This window comes from Rhinatrema bivittatum, chromosome 3, assembly GCF_901001135.1.
Source record: "Rhinatrema bivittatum chromosome 3, aRhiBiv1.1, whole genome shotgun sequence".
Classification (NCBI taxonomy): domain Eukaryota; kingdom Metazoa; phylum Chordata; class Amphibia; order Gymnophiona; family Rhinatrematidae; genus Rhinatrema; species Rhinatrema bivittatum.
The window spans coordinates 139,690,664-139,711,314 of NC_042617.1; the positions used below are offsets into that span (position 1 = coordinate 139,690,664).

Sequence of the window (20,651 nt, forward strand, 5' to 3'; positions counted from 1 at the left end):
GGACGAGATCCAAGAAATCCTCCGGCAGCGGATACAATTTTTCCATGGCACGGGAGACCCTCAATGACGCCTCGGGGGCGTCCCATTCCCCCGTAAGTAGCTGCAGGAAGGATTCATGCACCGGGAAAGCCTTCGCCCGAGGTCTGAGGGCGGCTAGAACTGGATCACCTTTCTTGGAACACGTCGCAACCGCCGGAGCCACCGGTGCCGGAGGGTCCGGCGGCGGATCCAAATCCAGTTCTTGCAGAGTCTGTTGGAGCAGATCCTGCAGCTCTTCCCTGTGGAAGATTCGTAGGGCGCGCGGGTCGTCGCCTTCCGCTTGGCCATCCAGTTGCGCCGGATCCGGAGGGTCCGCGGGGTCACATCCCGTCGAGGAAGCCGCTCCCACAGCTCGAGGCGGGGATGGCAGAGCAGAGGTCCCTGGAACCGCCCCAGCCGGAATCCGAGGCCCGGAGGGTGGTAAAGCTAGCTTAGGGATCTTGGGAGGAGAAGGACCTGCTGGAGCACCCCCCGGATCCGCCAGACCCTGTAAATATGCCATATGCATTTTTAAAATAAAATCTGGCAAGAAAAACGGCAGACCGGGAGGCGTGCCCGAAGTAGAGGCCTCCTGAGGTAGACGAACCGGCAGGCCCTCCTCGGAGCTACGAGGGAGGCGAGGTACGCCCCGAGCTGTAGCTTCCTCCTCCTGAGCGCTTGCCGCGCCAAGATCCCCCTCCAAAATGGCCGCCATTCCCGCCCTCGGCGAGGAAATGGCCGGCCCACGCTTCCCGGGCTGCGGGGAGGGGGGCGTCGGGAGCGAACCCGAGCCGTGCGCGGCGTCTTCCTCTTCTGGAAGGCAGCGCGAGCAAACCCCCTCCCTCGAGAGACGAGACCCCTGCTCTCCGCAGGTCTCGCAACGAGAAAAGCGCGGCATCGGAACGCCGCGACGAGAAGGACGCCTCGGGGGGGGCCGAAAAAAAGATCGCACCGCGGGGGGGCCGAAAAGGCCTGCACAACCCGCCCAAACAGTCCTCAGGCACCGGCGGGAAAAATCCCTGCCGGCGCGCCCAGGCCTGAGAGAGATGTGCCGGGCCGCGGGACTGACAGTAAAAGTCGCAGAAGCCGGCTCTGCCGGCTGAAAACGCTGAAAGGCAAAAGCACAAAAATCAAAACTTACCCAAAACGTGAGTAGAGAACAGCAGGAGGAGGCAGAATAGAAATCGGAAGGCACGCCTCCTCAAAAATTAACCTGACAAAATTTGCCTTGAAAACTTTTTTTTTTTTTTTTTCAACTAACTTGATCCAACCTGTTAACAGAAGAAAGAAATGACAGGGAGAAACTCAAAGAAGAGCAAAATAAGTCCAAAAACCTGTCACTCTGGGGAAGCTCTGGTTTCCCCAACTCACATCTGCTGGAGTCAGAAAGATACTGGGCTCCAGCAGAGGGTGCGCTAGCCTATGAGGTGCCACTCTCGAGCTCTGTTCTGACTCCATCTGCTGGACGGGGGACATAACCCACCGTCTGGACTGATCCTGGTACGTACAGGGAAAAATAGTTTGCTTTTTCTCAAGTGAATGATTGAACTGACCAGGTGGCCCATGCATTTAAGGGCATACTGTCAGGCTTGCTGACACCGTGATACAATTTTGTAGGACCAACTTGTTTTTGAGATTTTGGTGGTTTTTTTTTTTTTATTTCCCTCCTTTTTAATTTGAAGTATCATGAACATATCACACTCATTGTTAAAGCTTTTCATTGGATTCTTATGATTATGAGAGCAATCGAAAATTATGCTGGTCTTTAAAGCTATGCAAGAAGAGAGTCCTGAATACTTGAGAAAGGCTATTATAAGATATGTGCATCCACAAGACCTGCGGTCAATCAATGAACATCAGTTGGTGATTCCTGCAGTTAAGGATTTTCATTTGCAGACCATACATGTTTGAGCCTTTTTGTATGCAGACCAGTGTTTCAGTATAGCTTATCATAGCCCAAAGTCAAATACCTGATATTCTTACTTTTAATAAACAACTGAAAGCCTATCTATTTGCAGAAGCATATCCAATGGCATTTTCTAGGGGTGCAGCCTATATTTAAGATTGTCATACAGTATTTTAATTATGTGTTAATACTTATTTATTTTATTTAATTTAATTATTTAGTGCTTTTTTATACCGACATTCATGATACAGATCATATCATATCGGTTTACAAGGAACAAGGGGTTATAACATTAACATAAACATAGAGGAAGGCAAAAAGTTACAATAAAACAAGGGTAATGGAACTAGGGATAAGAGGGTAATGGAACTAGGGATACTTTGTTTTAGTTGTTTCTATTGTTATTTTATTTTGCTTTATATGTGTTTATCTCAATTATTTGGTTTTTGAATTGTAATGTGCCTTGTACAATTTTGTTGCAAAAGGTGGAATAGAAATGTATTAAATAAATAAATAAGCAAACACAGAACCCCTTCCGTAATAAGAGTGTAATTACACAGAATATGGTTCTATTCTGAAATAACTCTAAGGAGGTATGCTTCAGTGATCACTGCAGCAATCCTTGCTGACTGGCTGATTGTTTAGCTACCTGCATCAAGTTTAATAATTTAAAAACTAAAATAAAACTGAAAAGCTAGCCATATTTCTCAATATAGCTTTCCTCGATTTTTGGATTATACTAGTTCTTGATTGAATCTCATTCTTAAGTCACCTTTAATTTTTTTCTTAAGCATTTTTTTTTAATTTTAACCTATTTGGTATTTAAAATAAAAAGGAAACTCTTTACCTAAGTTCACACTTTCTTCTTTTACATAAATCAGTGTTTTTGTCTGTTTAGGTTTAGTACAGAGGCACTCCAATTTATGTTAGATTCACAATGGTGAGAGAGGCCAAAAAGGATGGTTCTGCTCATGAAATAAATACAAATCAGAAAACGGGAAGCATAAATTAATTTTAACTGTCAACTAAATTACCAACTATAGTACTGCTTTAAGTTTTGAAGGGTAGTTCTCTCACTATGTGATCCACTTTCCATTTGCAAAAATATGGAAAGGGAATCCCAGCGAGTGTTTGGAAATCCTCCATCCTTTATTGTTGTTTTAATATTCTTGTAGTTCCTATCAATTCCACCAGTGGGCTTGTGTAAAGTGAATCAGTTTATTTATACCTGGGTTCCTACAATCTTTACTGCAGTGTCTGATAAGTATATCTTCGCAAACAAATGAAAAAAATGACTATGCAACTATTCATATAGGGGCAGAACCTTACATCAATAGTTACCTTGTTCCTTTGTTCTGCTTTTGTCAAGGCATTGTGCCCATTCCGATGGTTTTATTTCATGGCTGTCATTCATGATTGATGGCAAGCTACTCACAGATTCACTTCTATGAATAGAAAAGTCACTCTCACTCTCTTCTGCCAGGGTCTTCTTTAACAATGCTTTAGTCTGCAACATTTAAGAAATGGTAGTAAGGCATTACGGTAATAACAGAACTGCAGCTCTGTTCTTTTCATATATACATTTTGATTGAAAACACAAAAGTCCACAACAGGACTTCCAAAACCTGACCTGGTGGCTCCACAGCTAATCGGGTGTTCAGGATAGCCACAATGAATATGCATGTATACACTAGGTTTCCAATGTATGCACTTGTAAATGACATTAGTGTAACATTATTGCAGACCAGGGTTTCTCAAAGCTATCTTAGTGATCTTACAGCCAGTTTAGTTTTCAGAATATTTACACTGAATAAATAGTGTGGCTATAGGGTCACTAAGAAAGCTTTGAGAAACCCTGGTCTGCAATAATGTTCCGTCCATTTGCATCATTAAATTACTAAAGGTCTTATACAGGAACTGGAAAGGTATTATATTATTTCTAAAATTTATTTAACCATTCTTATTTATTTATAATATTTCTTAACTGCACTATCAACCTTTCTAGGCAGCTCAAAATAAAACATCCATAAATGAGATAATAAAATTAATACAGCATGTATGTAGCAAAAATAATAAAGATTCAAATTTAAAAGTAAATGCAAATAAATTATAAAATATCATATTACAACATAGTTAAAACCAACAAACACAAAATAAAACGCTAAATAAAAAACAAAAAAAAATACATAAAATGCAAAACATAATAAAAATACCTTGTTAAAACTCCAGCTCATACTATCCTCTTTCAATCAATCAATACAAGATAACTCCCAAATCATTACATTCCACAATTTTATTTTGTCCATTGCGGATTACAATTAAGTTATAAAAACTGTTCAAATGAAATTTATAATTCTAAATAAATTAACAAAAATCAGGAAGGACACAGATAGGGATGTCTCTGCAGCCATAAATCAGAATTCTTTTGCTGTTATCACAAACTATACAAGATTCACTGTTGATTTAAATTTAGAGATAAAATACATCAGAATATTCCATATCTTTCTTGTACGTCTTCCCATTTCTACTTATCCACTCTGTTATGGATCTTTCAGTCTTTCTATAAAACTGCCATGATTTTCTCCCAGGCTTGTATTTCCTCTGGATCAGCACCATTTCGTATCTCTAAACCCTTTTCCTACTCATTTCTTCCTATGCTTCTCCTTGTCTCACGTGTTTTCCCCTCAGAGAATTCCAAAATACTCTTCATGCTTTAAAATGGGAAAATAATTTAACCTCTACTTCACATACAGTAATTTGGAAAGAATATCATAGGGCCCATGCCAGCTGCCTGGAGCCTATAACTAGCTTGGTGCTATGTTCGTGGCCTCTGCTCCTCCCCCTTACCAAGTGCAGCAGATGCTGGCTCTCACCCTCCCCCCTCCTGCGCTAACAAGATGGTTGTGATGATGTGGCTGAGTGCGTTGGCACAGGAGGAGAGGAGGCCTAGCAGGTTTTGATGATGCCAGTTTGCTTTTAAATTGCCATGTACCCTCACCACCTTCCTTTTCAGACAGAGCAGCATGCAGAGCATCATCGGCAGTTGGATTGGCGGCAGAGCTGTGGGACGGTTCTCTCTCGGTTGCTCAGTCTGCTTTCGGTGGTTTGCAGCTTATCGGGGCTTGCACGTCAGTAGCGTCCTTTTTTGGGAGGAGTTAGAGTGCAGGCCTTGGTGATCAAGGTCGGCAGCAGTGCAGTGTTCCCCGTCGGGCACGAGCAAGTTTGCCTCATTGGCGTGATAGACTGAGGCATCACGGAGGCGCAAAGAGAGAGAAAGAGGGGTAGTGTCAAGAGGCAACAAACTGACAATGTGCAAAACCATGTGGGAGCAAGGTGCTTTCTTTTAATAAGGTACTTGCCCCGGTGAAGCACCAACATGGCTTCCAGCATCCAATCACATTTTCTGCGATCAGGGGTCACATACACCACTACCTCTCACAGGTAAGACGGGGAAGCACTGTCAATGGTGCAGGGCAAGATAGGGAGGCACCATCAACGGTGCAGGGCAAGACCAAACATGGATGTAAGGGGAAGCAACAATCCCAGGTGGTTAAGGCTAAAGACACAGACGCAGCACAGTCTTTAAGTCAGCCAACCACAAGTGAAAGGGAAGGGGATGGCTTGCAACAGCATGCAGGAGGAGGTAGTGACACATTATACTAACAGCTCTCCCCTGCAGCAGTTGAAGAAGATTTCATGAGCAAACAATCTACAGTGCTGATGATCGAGAGTGCAGTATTATCGTGGCTGCGTGTATCTTATAAAATCCGGGGTCGGCGCACGCAAAGGGGTGCACATTTGTGCAACCTGCGCGCGCCGAGCCCAGCGCGCGCTGCCTGTTCTCTCCGAGGCCGCTCCGAAATCGGAGCGGCCTCGGAGGGAACTTTCCTTCGCCCTCCCCACACCTTCCCCTCCCTTCCCCTACCTAACCCACCCCCCCGGCCCTATCTAAACCCCCCCCCTATGTTTGTCGGCAAAGTTACGCCTGCTGAAAGCAGGCGTAACTTTGCGTGCGCCGGCCGGCAGCCCCGCTCCGTGTTCCGGTCCCTGGGGCTGGTCCGGAGGCCGCGGCCACACCCCCGTAACATCCCCGGGCCGAAACCACGCCCGCGTCGCCGCCCCCAAAACGCCACGTCTCTCCAGCCACGCCCCGACACGCCCCTTTTAGAAAGCCCCGGGACTTACGCGCGTCCCGGGGCTTTACGCGCACCGGCGGCCTATGCAAAGTGGGGCGGATTTTCAGAGCCCTGCTCGCGTAAATCCGCCCGGATTTACGCGAGCAGGGCCCTGCGCGCCGGTAAGCCTATTTTACATAGGCCTACCGGCGCGCGCAGACCCCGGGACTCGCGTACGTCCCGGGGTTTTCGGAGGGGGGCGTGTCGGGGGCGTGTCGGGGGGCGGGCCCGGTCGTCGCGGCGTTTCGGGGGCGTGTCGGCAGCGTTTTGGGGGCGGGTACGGGGGCGTGGCTACGGCCCGGGGCGGTCCGGGGGCGTGGCCGCGCCCTCCGTACCCGCCCCCAGGTCGCGGCCCGGCGCGCAGCAGGCCCGCTGGCGCGCGGGGATTTACATCTCCCTCCGGGAGGCGTAAATCCCCCGACAAAGGTAAGGGGGGGGTGTAGACAGGGCCGGGTGGGTGGGTTAGGTAGGGGAAGGGAGGGTAAGGTGAGGGGAGGGCAAAGGAAAGTTCCCTCCGAGGCCGCTCCGATTTCGGAGCGGCCTTGGAGGGAACGGGGGGAGGCAGCGCGGCTCGGCGCGCGCAGGCTATACAAAATCGATAGCCTTGCGCGCGCCGATCCAGGATTTTAGTGGATACGCGCGGCTCCGCGCATATCTACTAAAATCCAGCGTACTTTTGCTTGAGTCTGATGCGCAAGCAAAAGTAGGCTGATCGCGCTTCTTTTAAAATCTACCCCAATAGGTGCGCCGGCGCGCGCAAGTGCCCTGCACGCGTAAATCCAGAAGGATTTACGCGCGCAGGGCTTTCAAAATCCGCCCATTAGATTTTTAAATTTTCCCAAGATTAGACTTTTGTCAGGAATTGAGTTACTTAAAAAATATCTAACTGAAATATTGCAGTTTTCTCCAGAAAGAGAGTTTCTTCTTTCTAATTGGTATTATGTTCGTGATGTTAATAAAGAAAACTTCTAATGTTAAAAATGTTTCATCTGATTTGTTGCAACCTATTGTAAATTCTAATCTATCATCTTTTTTACAGAGATTCTAGGACATTATACCTACCTGTGCTACTCTTATTGTTTCATTTATGTTAGAATCTAATAAAAACTTTGTTGTCAGTATTTCAAATTCAAACATATTTAATGTTGTGGCTAAAAAATGCAAATATTCCCTGATATTTCCAGGGAGACCCAAGAAAAGAGTAAGCTTTTCCTTAATTTGAAGTAACATGTTCTCGCTACTTGTGTTTCCTTTTTTCTCAAGTTTCCCTCTAAATGTGAGGTAGTTTAACAGACGAATAAGTTTATCTTTTTAGACCAACTCTGGGATGGTGAGTACACTTGGATAATACGTTATAGAATTGTTTATTTTTTTCTTCTTTACATTTCTTCCTTATTACCCACCATAGATGGGGTCATGTGAAATTGTTTCTTATTTTCCTTGTATTTTCCTTTTTATAGTTTTTTTGCCTTATGTTGTTTAATTTCAATGTATTTAAATAAAAAAAATTCAATAAAAATAAAGTAAAAAAACCAAACTTTCCCTGTAATGTATTGTGGTCTATCAGGATAATAATTTATTTTTTCAGACCCTACTCATCTACAAACATTTCTTAATAACAAAGTTGTATAAATGCTTAATGAGATATTGGGGTTAATATTTTTGTTTTAGTACTCTGCTTGGATGGTTGCCAACTTATGTTTTGTTGGGTTTTTTTTTTTTGTTTAATTTCTTTGAGTTTCCCCCCAATTTTAGATGGGGACTTGTGATGTATTATAAACTAAAGTTGTTTTGTAATTGTTTAAATGTTTCCTGTATCATCCATCAGATGTGGATTTATTCATGTTCTTCTATTCATGACTGAATGCTAATAAAAAGATGTAAAAAAAAGGGACACAGAAGGAATAATAGTGCCTCAACTACTTAAGAATAGTAATTAGGTTAGTATGGCAAAAACAGCAAGTCACTAGTTAATTATCCAATTCTTTAATTACTCAAGTTTTTCTTGTTGAATCATGTAATTGTTATATAGTCTCTCTGGTTATTCATCTGGTATGCTAGCGGTGGGGGGGGGGGTTGGGAGAGGGTTGAGAGGAGGGGTTGGGAGTTCTGGGTTATAATGACAAAACCCAATTGTAAGGAACAGAACTGATGCAGTTTTTCTTGTAGGCATGTCGGGGGACACTTTGAAGTTCATTAAGTTATGCATTTCTTTTGATGGTCCTCGTGTACTTCTTGGCATTGTATCAGTTATAAATCACTATTATGTATCACTATTTTGTTACCTTAAAACTAATTAAAAAAAAAAAAAAAAGAATAGTAATTATCCAGTCTCACTCTTTCCTTCTACTCTGTATCTAGTCACAGTATCTGCCATTTGTAACACTTATGAATCACCTTACAGTAGTTAATTTCTCACAGTAATCACAATTGTACTTTCTTCAAGATTACTAATAAACAGATATTGCTTTGTTTCATAAAACAGCTAGGAAAAGCTAACAGTGGTAAATGTACTGCATTTAGATAAAAAATGTAAATGCATATAATGGCAACACACCACTCAAAAGATTTTTAAATATAATAAAAAACTACAAAAACTATTTTATTGGTATCTAACAGTCATTAAATTACCATGCATTCTAACCTTGCTGTTTTCTTGATTGTCATTAGTCATCAACAAGGATCCAAACATCTTTGTTATAACATCCTTGGGTAAAATTTTATACTCTTTCAAGAAGATAACATGCTTGCATAATCGCTCCCACAATATAGAAAAATTAGTCCGTGAGCTGGAGCTGCAAAATAGAAAAACATATAGAAAATTGCATGAAAAATACAATATAGCAAAATTGCTTATCTGTATTATGTAATTTGATGACAGCAGTGCCACAGCCCACAAATATGGGTCAAGTGACTCTGTTTCATGGCAGTGCTGAGGATCTTTCCATAGTTTTCAAGGTACACCCTGATTAATTAAGCACAGAAAAAATCAAAATTACAGAATAAAACAAAATTATACAAAATTAATTGCTTTCAACTTTTAGACATTATAAACATTGTCTAACCTCTGTATAGTGGGGAGCTGGGTTTCCCATTGGTCACTCTTTGCAGCTGCTTGTCTCCCCTTGTGCCTCCATCTGCAGACAACTTTCTTCCTCTTTCCTGCAGCTGCCCCTTCTCCCACCTCAACAGACCTCCATCTATGCCAATTTCTCTCCCTCCTCCATCTGTCCTGCCAGGTTCTACCCCTCTTCTTTATTATTCCATGTTTACCTCTCACTCCCTCCTCTATCACCCACTGCTAATCTCTCATCCCATTCATCATCTCCCACTGCCAGTTCTTTCCTTCCCCATCTCTTCCTGTCAGTTTTTCCCTATTACACTCACCCTCTCTTATCTCTATCGCAACTTCCCATTTCTGCACCTGTTCAACTCATACTTGGTGAGGATAGTGCAAGAAAGGCTTAGGATGCCAGACCAGTATCAGCATTATAACAGATGTGCTGAAAGGTGGAATGCTCAACACATCAAGCAGCATTGAGATATTTGCTGTTTGGATTGTAACACATTTAATGTGTTATGTGAACACTTCAGTGATTCTTCTATCTAATGCCATCTCAAAAAAATCAAAGACAGCACCAGGGTCATAGAAAACTGGATGTCTTTGTATGGCTCTTAGGAGATAGGTTCAGTGGTGTTCATGCCTTGGAGGCTCAGTTCACCTTTAGACACAGTTGCTTTGGATGACAAACCTCCAAGTTATCATAGTCATGTGAAGATCTGTGCTAATGCATTGCAGCCTGTGTTCTAGGTTTGGCGTCAACTCTTTTAGAATCCTTCAAGTGCTCTAAGGGCCGGATTGAAAAACCTATGCGCTACCAGGCGCGCACAAATGTACGCCCAATTTTATAACATTCGCGCGCAGCCACGCACATGTTATAAAATCCGGGGTCGGCGCGCACAAGGGGGGTGCACAATTGTGCGCCAAGCTGTGCTGCCTTCCTCTGTTCCCTACCCCTCCACACCACCTTCCCTTCCCTTAACTCTCCCGCCCCCCCCCCCCCCCAGCCCTAAGCTAAATCCCCCTAAAAAAATTAACTTAAAGTTACGCCTGCCTTGGGCAGGTGCAAGTTGTGCGGGCGATCCCGGGCACAGCAGCAAATGGCCACTGTGCCTGGAGGCTCCAGCCCCACCCCTGCCCCAGACTGCCCATGCTCTGCCCCTTTTTGCAAGCGCTGGGACTTACACGCATCCCTGGGCTTTACACACGTCGCAGGGCCTTTTGAAAATAGGTCTGGCACGCGTAACCCATTTACGCGCATATGGCTTTTAAAATCTGCCCCTAAGCCTTGAATTTGACTAAAGCAGAGGGAGTGAAATTTCTGTCGACTAATGGGCCTAATATCAGTCCAAGAAGCTACATAGATTGAGGGCCTTTTTGGAGCTGCCTGGCCACCAACAGTTTACTCAGTTCCATGGTCCTTGTGTTGGGCCTTGAAGGCCAGCATCAAAGAATTTAATTTAATTTTGCTGGAAGGATGGTTCAAACATAACTATTTGGGCCTAAACTGCTTTGAGCAACATCTTAGTACAGATAGCTGCAGCTACCATTTATTGTTCCCAGACACTTTTAGTAAACCTTGTAATAGTATTATGTATCTGAACATGAAGCAGCTGGTGTGCTTATTGGACACATAACAGATGTAAAATCAAAATGAAGGAGTTTTTCCTTTCTTGAAATTGTTTTCCGTAAACGAGGTTCTCCGTACACAGCAGAACGAATTATCTTCGACACATGGGTGATGTAATCCAATGATTCTGAATGGGCCCATTTCTCTAGCTCTGTAAAGTTTTAAAACTGAGCATGCATGGGAATTCCCATATGTGCATTGTCTCATAAGCTCTTCAGTCCTTCACAGACCTTAGCTTTAGCTAGGTAGTTGACTCACCAGAGAGGTGGACAACTTGGCTTAAGGTGCCACTTCTTCAATGCAAACGAACCTTGGGGAGAGATAAGACTCAAGAGAGTGACACGGAGTAGCCTAGCCTTGGAACTCAGCGCTTCAGCATCTTGCTCAACACTGGTGCTACAGCAGATCTAGAACTTGGTGCCATAAGAAAGAGAGTCCTGCTTGCAGAATCTTTGTTCAGCTTAGCACAGAGAGAGCCAGAAGAGGCCTTACTGCATGGATGATGAACCTCTCTGTCCCGACACAAAACCACTTGCCCTAAGCTACTATCACTTCTAGAGAGTTTGTCTAGACAGTAGCAGGAAAGGTATGAACTGATGACCAAGAAACAGCTTTGCAGATGCCCTTAATGGAGAAAGCTTTTAAGTGAGCAACTGAAATAGACATGGTTCTTACTTGATAGGCATTGATAGAGTCTCTGATCTGAAGGCCAGCTAATGCATAGCAATGTGCGATACAGTCCGCTAGCCAGTTGGACAAAGTATGTTTGGCAACAGGTACACTCAGTCTATTAGGATATGAACAGTTGCAAAGCCTGACTATGTGGCTGAATTCTTCTCAGGTAATAGGCTAAGGCCCGCTTGCAGTTCAGTGAATGGAGGGTCGTCTGTGTTTTGTGTTAAAGTGATCTTGGAAAGAACATGGTCAAAGCAACAGCTTGACTGAAATGAAATGCAGAAACTATTTTAGGTAGAAACTTAGGGTGGATGCTGAGAACTACTCTACTGCAAACAAACTATAGGCATAGAGAATATGAAACTAATGCCTCTAGTTCACTGATTCTTCTAGCTAAAGGGATAGTGGCTAAGAACACCACATTCCACATCAAAAATTTCAAGGAGACCTGTGGCTCACAGGGAGGCTTCATCAGTTGTGCTTTGCAACCGGAGGTATTGTATGCCACAATCTCTTAATTATTTATTAATACATTTCTGTGCTGCATTATCTACACTTCATGAATTTTGATTCCACAGGAAGTAAGGAGATCAATTTCCCCATCCGCTTGAGAGTGGAAAACCACGATGACACTAAGATGCAATTTTACTTATGATGCACTGAGACCCGATGAGGAGAGGGAGAACAATAATGAAGCAGATTCTTAGTATCACAGGTGAACAGGTTCAAAGAATCTGACTGACATCAGGACAAGAAATGCTTCCATTTAAACTGTATGCCTGAGGAATCACGTGACATGATGGAAGAGTAAGACGCCTTCTTGCTGAGTTCTGAGGTCCCTCCCTCCAGAGAAGCTAATTTTTGCGTTTTCCAAGACTGCTTTTGCCTCACAATACGTGCAGTGATATTGAGATATCACTGCACGTATTGTGCAGTGATATCTCAATTGCACGTATTGTGCAGTGACAAATAGCTTGCAGAGAAACACGAACTTTGGTTTCAAGGTCACAAAACTGCAATGCAGAGACTTGTTATAACGGCTCCACACATATGTGCAGTAGGGATATTTTAAATGATAAGGGGTAGATTTTCAGAGCCCTGCTCGCCTAAATCCGCCCAAAACCGGGCGGATTTAGGCGAGCAGGGCCCTGCGCGCCGGGAAGCCTATTTTACATAGGCCTCCCGGCGCGCGCAGAGCCCCGGGACTCGCGTAAGTCCCGGGGTTCTCGGAGGGGGGCGTGTCGGGGGGCGTGTCGGGGGGCGGGCCCGGTCGTCGCGGCGTTCCGGGGGGCGTGTCGGCGGCGTTTTGGGGGCGGGTACGGGGCGTGGCTACGGCCCGGGGGCGTGGCCGCGCCCTCCGTACCCGCCCCCAGGTTGCGGCCCGGCGCGCAGCAGGCCCGCTGGCGCGCGGGGATTTACGTCTCCCTCCGGGAGGCGTAAATCCCCCGACAAAGGTAAGGGGGGGGTCTAGACAGGGCCGGGCGGGTGGGTTAGGTAGGGGAAGGGAGGGGAAGGTGAGGGGAGGGCAAAGGAAAGTTCCCTCCAAGGCCGCTCCGATTTCGGAGCGGCCTTGGAGGGAACGGGGGGAGGCAGCGCGGCTCGGCACGCGCAGGCTATACAAAATAGATAGCCTTGCGCGCGCCGATCCAGGATTTTAGTGGATACGCGCGGCTCCGCGCGTATCTACTAAAATCCAGCGTACTTTTGCTTGAGTCTGATGCGCAAGCAAAAGTAGGCTGATCGCGCTTCTTTTAAAATCTACCCCCTATGTGTGTACTTGCATGCACAATATAAAATTAAGCATATTTTTGCTTGCGTGCCCAGTACATGCGTTTATGGGCGCGTACTGGGCATGCAATACGCATGCTACTTTTAAAATTTACCTGTAAGGCGGCAGATGCTAAAATGGCGGCAGCATCAAGCGCTCCACTGTCCTGAAGCTCAGGATTTAAAGATAAACAAAGTGGTAGTGGCAGTTGTTGCAGTGTTCGATGTGAAGATTGATAAGTTATATGAGAAATTCAAAGAACTAAATCGGTGGATTGCAGACTTGATGAAACAGATAAAGGAGGTGGAAGAGCAAATTTTGGGGATTGAGGATCATGAAAGCAATTTTGAAACGCAGCTGGCAGAATTAAAAGCAGAATCAGACAAACAGGCTAAGAACATTGATCTCGACGGGGAAACATACGTTTTATTGGTTTCCCAGAGAGCATCCGAAAGGTAGATCTGGCTGATGTTTTAGAAAACTTACTGCCGCTTATATTTGATCTTCCCAGCAAACATGGCAACTTTAGAATCGAGAGGGCTCACTGCCTGGGCCAGAGAGCAGCTGAGCGGAACAGACTACATCTGGTCGTTGTTAAATTTCTTAATTTGGCCCACAAAATGGATGTTCAAGCTTACAGGAGAAATTGCACCATTACATATGAGGGTGCCCCCAACTTAATTTTTCAGGATTACTCTATACTGGTGTCGGTACAATGGAAAAAGCAGAGTTGCTTACCTGTAGCAGGTGTTCTCAAAGGACAGCAGGATGTTAGTCCTCACATATATGGGTGACATCATCAGGATGGAGCCCAATCACGGAACCCTTTTGTCAAAGTTTCTAGAACTTTGACTGGCACCTACTGGGCATGCCCAGCAGTGCACTGATCCTGCATCCAGCAGGGGTCCTCCTTCAGTCTCGTCATAGTAAAAAGTATGTGCGAAAAATAAAATAAGAAAACGTAAACGAACCCAACTCCGCGGGGTGGCGGGTGGGTTTTGTGAGGACTAACATCCTGCTGTCCTGTGTGAACACCTGTTACAGGTAAGCAACTCTGCTTTCTCACAGGACAAGCAGGACGGTAGTCCTCACATATGGGTGAGTATCGAGCTGAGGATGCCCGAGCAAAGCACCAAATGCACCCAAAGACTTGCAACAGGCACAACAACAGGGATGGAAATTTGGTTAGGAGGGCATCCTGAACCCTGAATGAGTCGGTGGAAGGATGTTGGGAAGTTAAACTGAAAACAAGTTGCGTAGAATGGACTGGCCAAAGATGGAATCTTGTGTGCCAGCCTCATCTAAGCAATAATGGGCTGTGAAAGTATGGCGAGAACCTCAGATGGCAGTCTTACAAATATCAGCAAGCAACACCGAACGGAGGTGTGCTACTGATGTCGCCATGGCCCTGACCGAGTGTGCTTTTACACAGTCTTATAGCGGAACGCCTGCTTGCTGGTAGCAACATCTCCTCCCATCACTGAGAACGTGGCTATTAACAAATGTAATGAATTGGCACTCTTCTTCCACAACAAAGTGGACAAACTTATGTCTCAATTCCCTCCCTCCTCTTCAATGCCCCACCCCTCCCAAATAAACTCAAACAACCCCTTCAGCTCCTTTGACCCCACTTCCTCTTTTGAGATATCAACACTTAAAGAAAAGGAAACCCTCCTCTCACCCCGATGACGCCATTCCAACAAAATCTCTTCTTGCCATCCCAGACACCATTGCCAAACCATTATCAGAAATCATTAACTGCTCCCTCTCCCTAGGACAAGTTCCCACAGCCTGGAAACTAGCCACCCTCAAACCCATTTTAAAGAAACCTAACCTCGACCCTTCTGACCCTGTTAATTTCCGGCCTATCTCCAACCTCCCTTTCCTTGCCAAACTTACCAAAAGAGTGGTCAACCTTCAACTCACGGATCACCTAGTAAAACATAACACGATATTTACATCACAATACGGCTTTCGCAAATCTTTCAACACGGAAACCCTCCTAATTTCCCTCACAGATACCCTACTCATGGGTCTCGACAAGGGCCAGTCTTACATCCTTGCCATGCTAGACATCTCCGCCGCATTCGATACGGTCAACCACTCCATTCTAATCAATCGCCTCGCCGAAATAGGCATCTCCGGAATGGCCCTCAACTGGTTCAACTCCTTCCTCAGTAACAGGCACTACAAGGTCAAAATTGGCAACCACGAATCTAGCTCCATTAACATAACCCTTGGAGTCCCCCAAGGTTCCTCCCTCTCCCCTACTCTCTTCAATGTCTATCTTCTACCCCTTTGCCAACTCCTTGCGGATCTCGGACTAATGTACTATATCTATGCGGATGACGTCCAAATTCTCATCCCCATCACGGAAACCTTACCTAAAGCTCTCAAAACCTGGGATGACTGCCTTACATCCATCAACCGCCTCCTTACATCCTCCACCTCGCCCTAAACAATACAAAAACAGAGCTGCTTCTCATCTCCCCTAACAACCATAACCTCTTCTCCACCATTCAACCCTCCCCGTTTCCCCAGCACATCAGGGATTTAGGGGTCACTCTCGACGTGTATATAAACATGAAAAAATTTATCAACACCACATAAGAACATGCCATACTGGGTCAGACCAAGAGTCCATCAAGCCCAGCATCCTGTTTCCAACAGTGGCCAACCCAGGCCACAAGAATCTGGCAAGTACCCAAAAACTAAGTCTATTCCATGTTACTGTTGCTAGTAATAGTGGTGGTTATTATCTAAGTCAACTTAATTAATAGCAGGTAATGGACTTCTCCTCCAAGAACTTATCCAATCCTTTTTTAAACACAGCTATACTAACTGCACTAACCACATCTTCTGGCAACAAATCCCAGAATTTAATTGTGCGTTGAGTGAAAAAGAACTTTCTCCAATTAGTTTTAAATGTACCACATGCTAACTTTGTGGAGTGCCCCCTAGTCTTTCTATTATCCGAAAGAGTAAAAAACCAATTCACATCTACCCGTTCTAGACCTCTCATGTTTTTAAACACCTCTATCATATCCCCCCCTCAGCCGTCTCTTCTCCAAGCTGAAAAGTCCTAACCTCTTTAGTCTTTCCATTCCCTTTATCATTTTGGTCGCCCTTCTCTGTACCTTCTCCATTGCAATTATTTATTTATTTATTTATTTATTTATAACTTTTCTCTACCGATCTATTTTGAGATGCAGCGACCAGAATTGTACACAGTATTCAAGGTGCGGTCTTACCATGGAGCGATACAGAGGCATTATGACATTTTCCGTTTTATTCACCATTCCCTTTCTAATTCCCAACATTCTGTTTGCTTTTTTGACTGCCGCAGCACACTGAACCGACGATTTCAATGTGTTATCCACTATGACACCTAGATTTCCTTCTTGGATTGTAGCACCTAATATGGAACCTAACATTGTGTAACTATAGCATGTGTTATTTTTCCCTATATGCATCACCTTGCCACTTGTCCACATTAAATTTCATCTGCCATTTTGATGCCCAATTTTCCAGCCTCACAAGGTCTTCCTGCAATTTATCACAATCTGCTTGTAATTTAACTACTCTGAACAATTTTGTATCATCTGCAAATTTGATTACCTCACTTGTCGTATTTCTTTCCAGATCATTTATAAATATATACACAGCCTTATGTGTACACGTTCCACAAAAAACCTCCGCTCAGCAAACAAAGCACTACTAACAATCCCTTCAGTAAAGTCAGCAAAATTAACCCAAGTGAGAGAAAGGGCTTTATCACTGGCTGGGCTCATACCATGGAACACGATGCCCCCTGATCTCAGATTACAAAATAATCTCATAACATTTAAGAAAAATTTAAAAACATGGCTCTTTAAAAACGTCTTCACTAAAGAGTGTGGAGGGTAGAGAGAATGAAAGTACAGGATAATGCAGATGAGAATGAATTTACTCAATCCTACATTTAAGAAGTAATATCTCAAAGAGATAGTAACTCAATAATATACCTGACTTGACCAACATTACTCAAATAATGATTTTATTTATGAAATTGTAACTGAACTTTATTGGCACCTGTTAGAATGTACGATATCCTACATTTACTTGCCTTAGTCTATGTGCCTATTTGTAAACCGTTGTGATGGTATATAACTTAGCGACGGTATAGAAAAGTTTTTAAATAAATATTGAAAAGTAAGGGTCCCAATACAGAACCCTGAGGCACTGCACTGCCCACACCCTTCCACTGAGAAAATTGTCCATTTAATCCTACTCTCTGTTTCCTGTCTTTTAGCCAGTTTGTAATCCATAAAAGGACATCGCCACCTATCTCATGTCTTTTTATTTTTCCTAGAAGCCTCTCTAGAGGAACTTTGTCAAATGCCTTCTGAAAATCCAAGTACTCTACATCTACAGGTTCACCTTTATCCACATGTTTATTAACTCCTTCAAAAAAGTGAAGCAGATTTGTGAGGCAAGACTTGCCTTGGGTAAAGCCATGCTGACTTTGTTCCATTAAACCATGTCTTTCTATATGTTCTGTGATTTTGATGTTTAGAATACTTTTCACTATTTTTCCTGACACTGACGTCAGGCTAACCGGTCTGTAGTTTCCCGGATCGCCCCGGAGCCCTTTTTAAATATGGGGGTTACATTTGCTATCCTCCAATCTTCAAGTACAATGGATGATTTTAATGACAGGTTACAAATTTTTACTAATAGGTCTGAAATTTCATTTTTTAGTTCCTTCAGAACTCTGAGGTGTATATACCATCCGGTCCAGGTGATTTACTACTCTTAAGTTTGTCAATCTTCTACAAACTGCAGGTCCTTAAGAAACTAAGATCTCTCCTCCATCACAATGACTTCCGTACCGTCCTGAAGCCACCTTATTTAGCAAAATTGACTACTGCTACTCCCTTGTCCTAGGCCTCCCCGCAATTTCCATCAAACCGCTCCAAATGCTGCAAAACGCAGCTGAAAGAATCCTCTCCAACTCCCGGAGATCTGACCACATTACACCTATCCTCAGAGATCTACATTGGCTCCCGATCCCATCCAGAATACTTCACAAGACCCTCACAATCATCCACAAAACTCTACACTATCAGAATATATACTGGCTTGATGACTCCCTCCACTACCATACCATACATCCAATAGACCCACTAAAACTGCCTAAAAAGGATCCCTGTCTACCCCCTCCCACAAATTCACACACCACATCTCCACCAAAGAACGCGCCTTTTCCATTGCGGGACCAACGCTATGGAACTCTATGCTACTCGAACTACGCCAAGAACACGGTCCAAAAACCTTAAAAAAAAACTGAAAACTTGGCTGTTCAGCTTGGCCTATACTTAAATATCACGTCCTTATTTCTCGCTTCCAAAGGGTCCCCCCTCCCTCCTAAAGAAACCGGATAGATAAGCCATCTAGGTTTCCTCCTTTCGGGGTATCCCATCACTGGCAATACAGAACTGTATATATAGTTCCGCTTACATCGATCTCGTATTTAAGCGCACAACCTAAGTCCTCCTGGACCTGACTTTCCTCTACTCTCCCCATCTTGTTCTTTCATCTCCCTGTTATATGTCACTTGAATTTCTCCCTTTCCAAACCATGTTTTAGTTCCCTCTGTTAATCGTAAACTGATGTGATATGAAAATGAATGTTGGTATAAAAAAAGTTTTTAAATAAATAAATAAATAAAAAGAAAGAAATAAAAAGAAATGCATTCTGCCAACCAGGAGGAGAGGGTTTGCTTTCTCACAGGATTTCCCAATTTGATGGTATCAAAAGAAACAAACAATTGAGTGGATTTCCTGTGGGCCATCTTGCGGTCCAGACAGAAAGCTAGAGCATGTTTGCAGTCCAAAGAATGCAGAGCCTGTTCTGCATTCTGGGTTCGAATGGGGCCTGGGAAAAAAGGTAGGTAGGATAATAGATTGGTTAATATGAAATTCCGACACTACCTTTGGCAAACATTTAGGGTGAGTGCGAAGCACTACCTTGTCATGCAGAATTTTAGTGTAAGGCGGGTAGGTAACTAATGCCTGTAATTCACTAACTGTGCGAGCGGACATGATCGCAAGAAGAAAAACTACCTTCTAAGTGAGATAGCGGAGATCACAGGAGTGGAGAGGCTCAAACGGAGGTTTCATGAGCCGTCCCAAAACCACATTAAGGTCCCAACCAGGGGCAGGAAGGCGCAGTGGAGATTTTAAATGAAGCAAGCCTCTCATGAAACGTGATACAAAGGGTTGTGTTGAACTGGAAACTTCTCCTATACCCTTATGGTACACAGACACTGCACTAACATGCACTCTGATAGAGGAAGTTTTTAGGCCTAACTCTGACAGGTGCCAGAGATAGTCTAGGAACCTCGCAGTGGAACAAGTGAAGGGGTCTAAGGACACGGAAGTGCACCAGACCATAAACCTCTTCCATTTAGAGCGTAAGACCTTCATCTCGTTGAAGGCTTTCGTGAAGCCAACAGGACTTGGGATACAGACTCTGAAAGGTTAAGAGGTTGGAGTATATATATATATATATATATATATATATATATAGAAGAGATCAAGATGGCCGCCGAACTGTGAGGGTGTGCAGATCGTAGCTCTCGCCTTGCTATTTTCCTCCCAGCTAACTCTTAAGAAATTCTTCTTTTGATTTTATTTTCTTGGCGTTTCTCTTTGTGAAAATGCCGCACACTAAGAGGAAGGCTCGGGTGCGAGAAATTACCTCTACTCCTGATTCTTTGAGACAGATGAGGATTAAAGCTGCTTTCGCACAAACGCCATCTTTGGACCCGGATGTTTTGGACGCTGGGGCCGTGTTGGAGCAGCAGCATAGCCCCTGTCCCTCGAGACATCTCTAAGCCCGGGATGTCCAACGATCCCAGACCCGCCAAAGAGAACAACTGACTTGGAGAACGCTATCCAGAGAGGAGATGGGGACTTCTCCTCGGTGAGTCCGGAGGAACCGGGCTCCAGGAAGCGTGAGAAAGAGGCCCAACAACAGCAGGGCCCAGGAGAGCTAAAGTCTAGCGGCGAAGGACTTTCGGAGGTAGGAGTTGCAATGAGCAACATTTCTCTCCTCAATACTACTTCTACATTAGCTCCCTCGTTGGAGGAAATAAAAAACATCTTGATTGTGATGCAAAAATCGATAAATGCACCAATGCTAACTGTGAAAGAAGCTATGAATAAAACTATTAAAGTGGAAGAAAAGATGAGTATGGTTGAGAAAAGAGTGGTAACATTGGAAGATAAGGTGGAAGAGATAGAAAAAATACAAGGAAATGTTATAAGATCGGAGAAAATGATTCAAAGCAAATTGGAATTCCAGGAAAATATATCAAAAAGAGCAAATTTACGTCTTCTAAACTTCCCAAAAACGAAATTACAAACACCTTTGGA

General features: G+C 44.1%; 1 protein-coding gene across 1 annotated transcript in view; it reads right to left on the reverse strand.

Moving 5' to 3' along the window:
• The window catches only part of KIZ (kizuna centrosomal protein), a 340,495-nt gene that overhangs the window by 131,362 nt on the left and 188,482 nt on the right, over positions 1-20,651 (reverse strand). Inside the window, 2 exon segments of the mRNA XM_029596786.1 lie at positions 3,266-3,431; positions 8,744-8,894. Of these exon segments, the coding sequence (XP_029452646.1) occupies positions 3,266-3,431; positions 8,744-8,894 (317 nt within the window).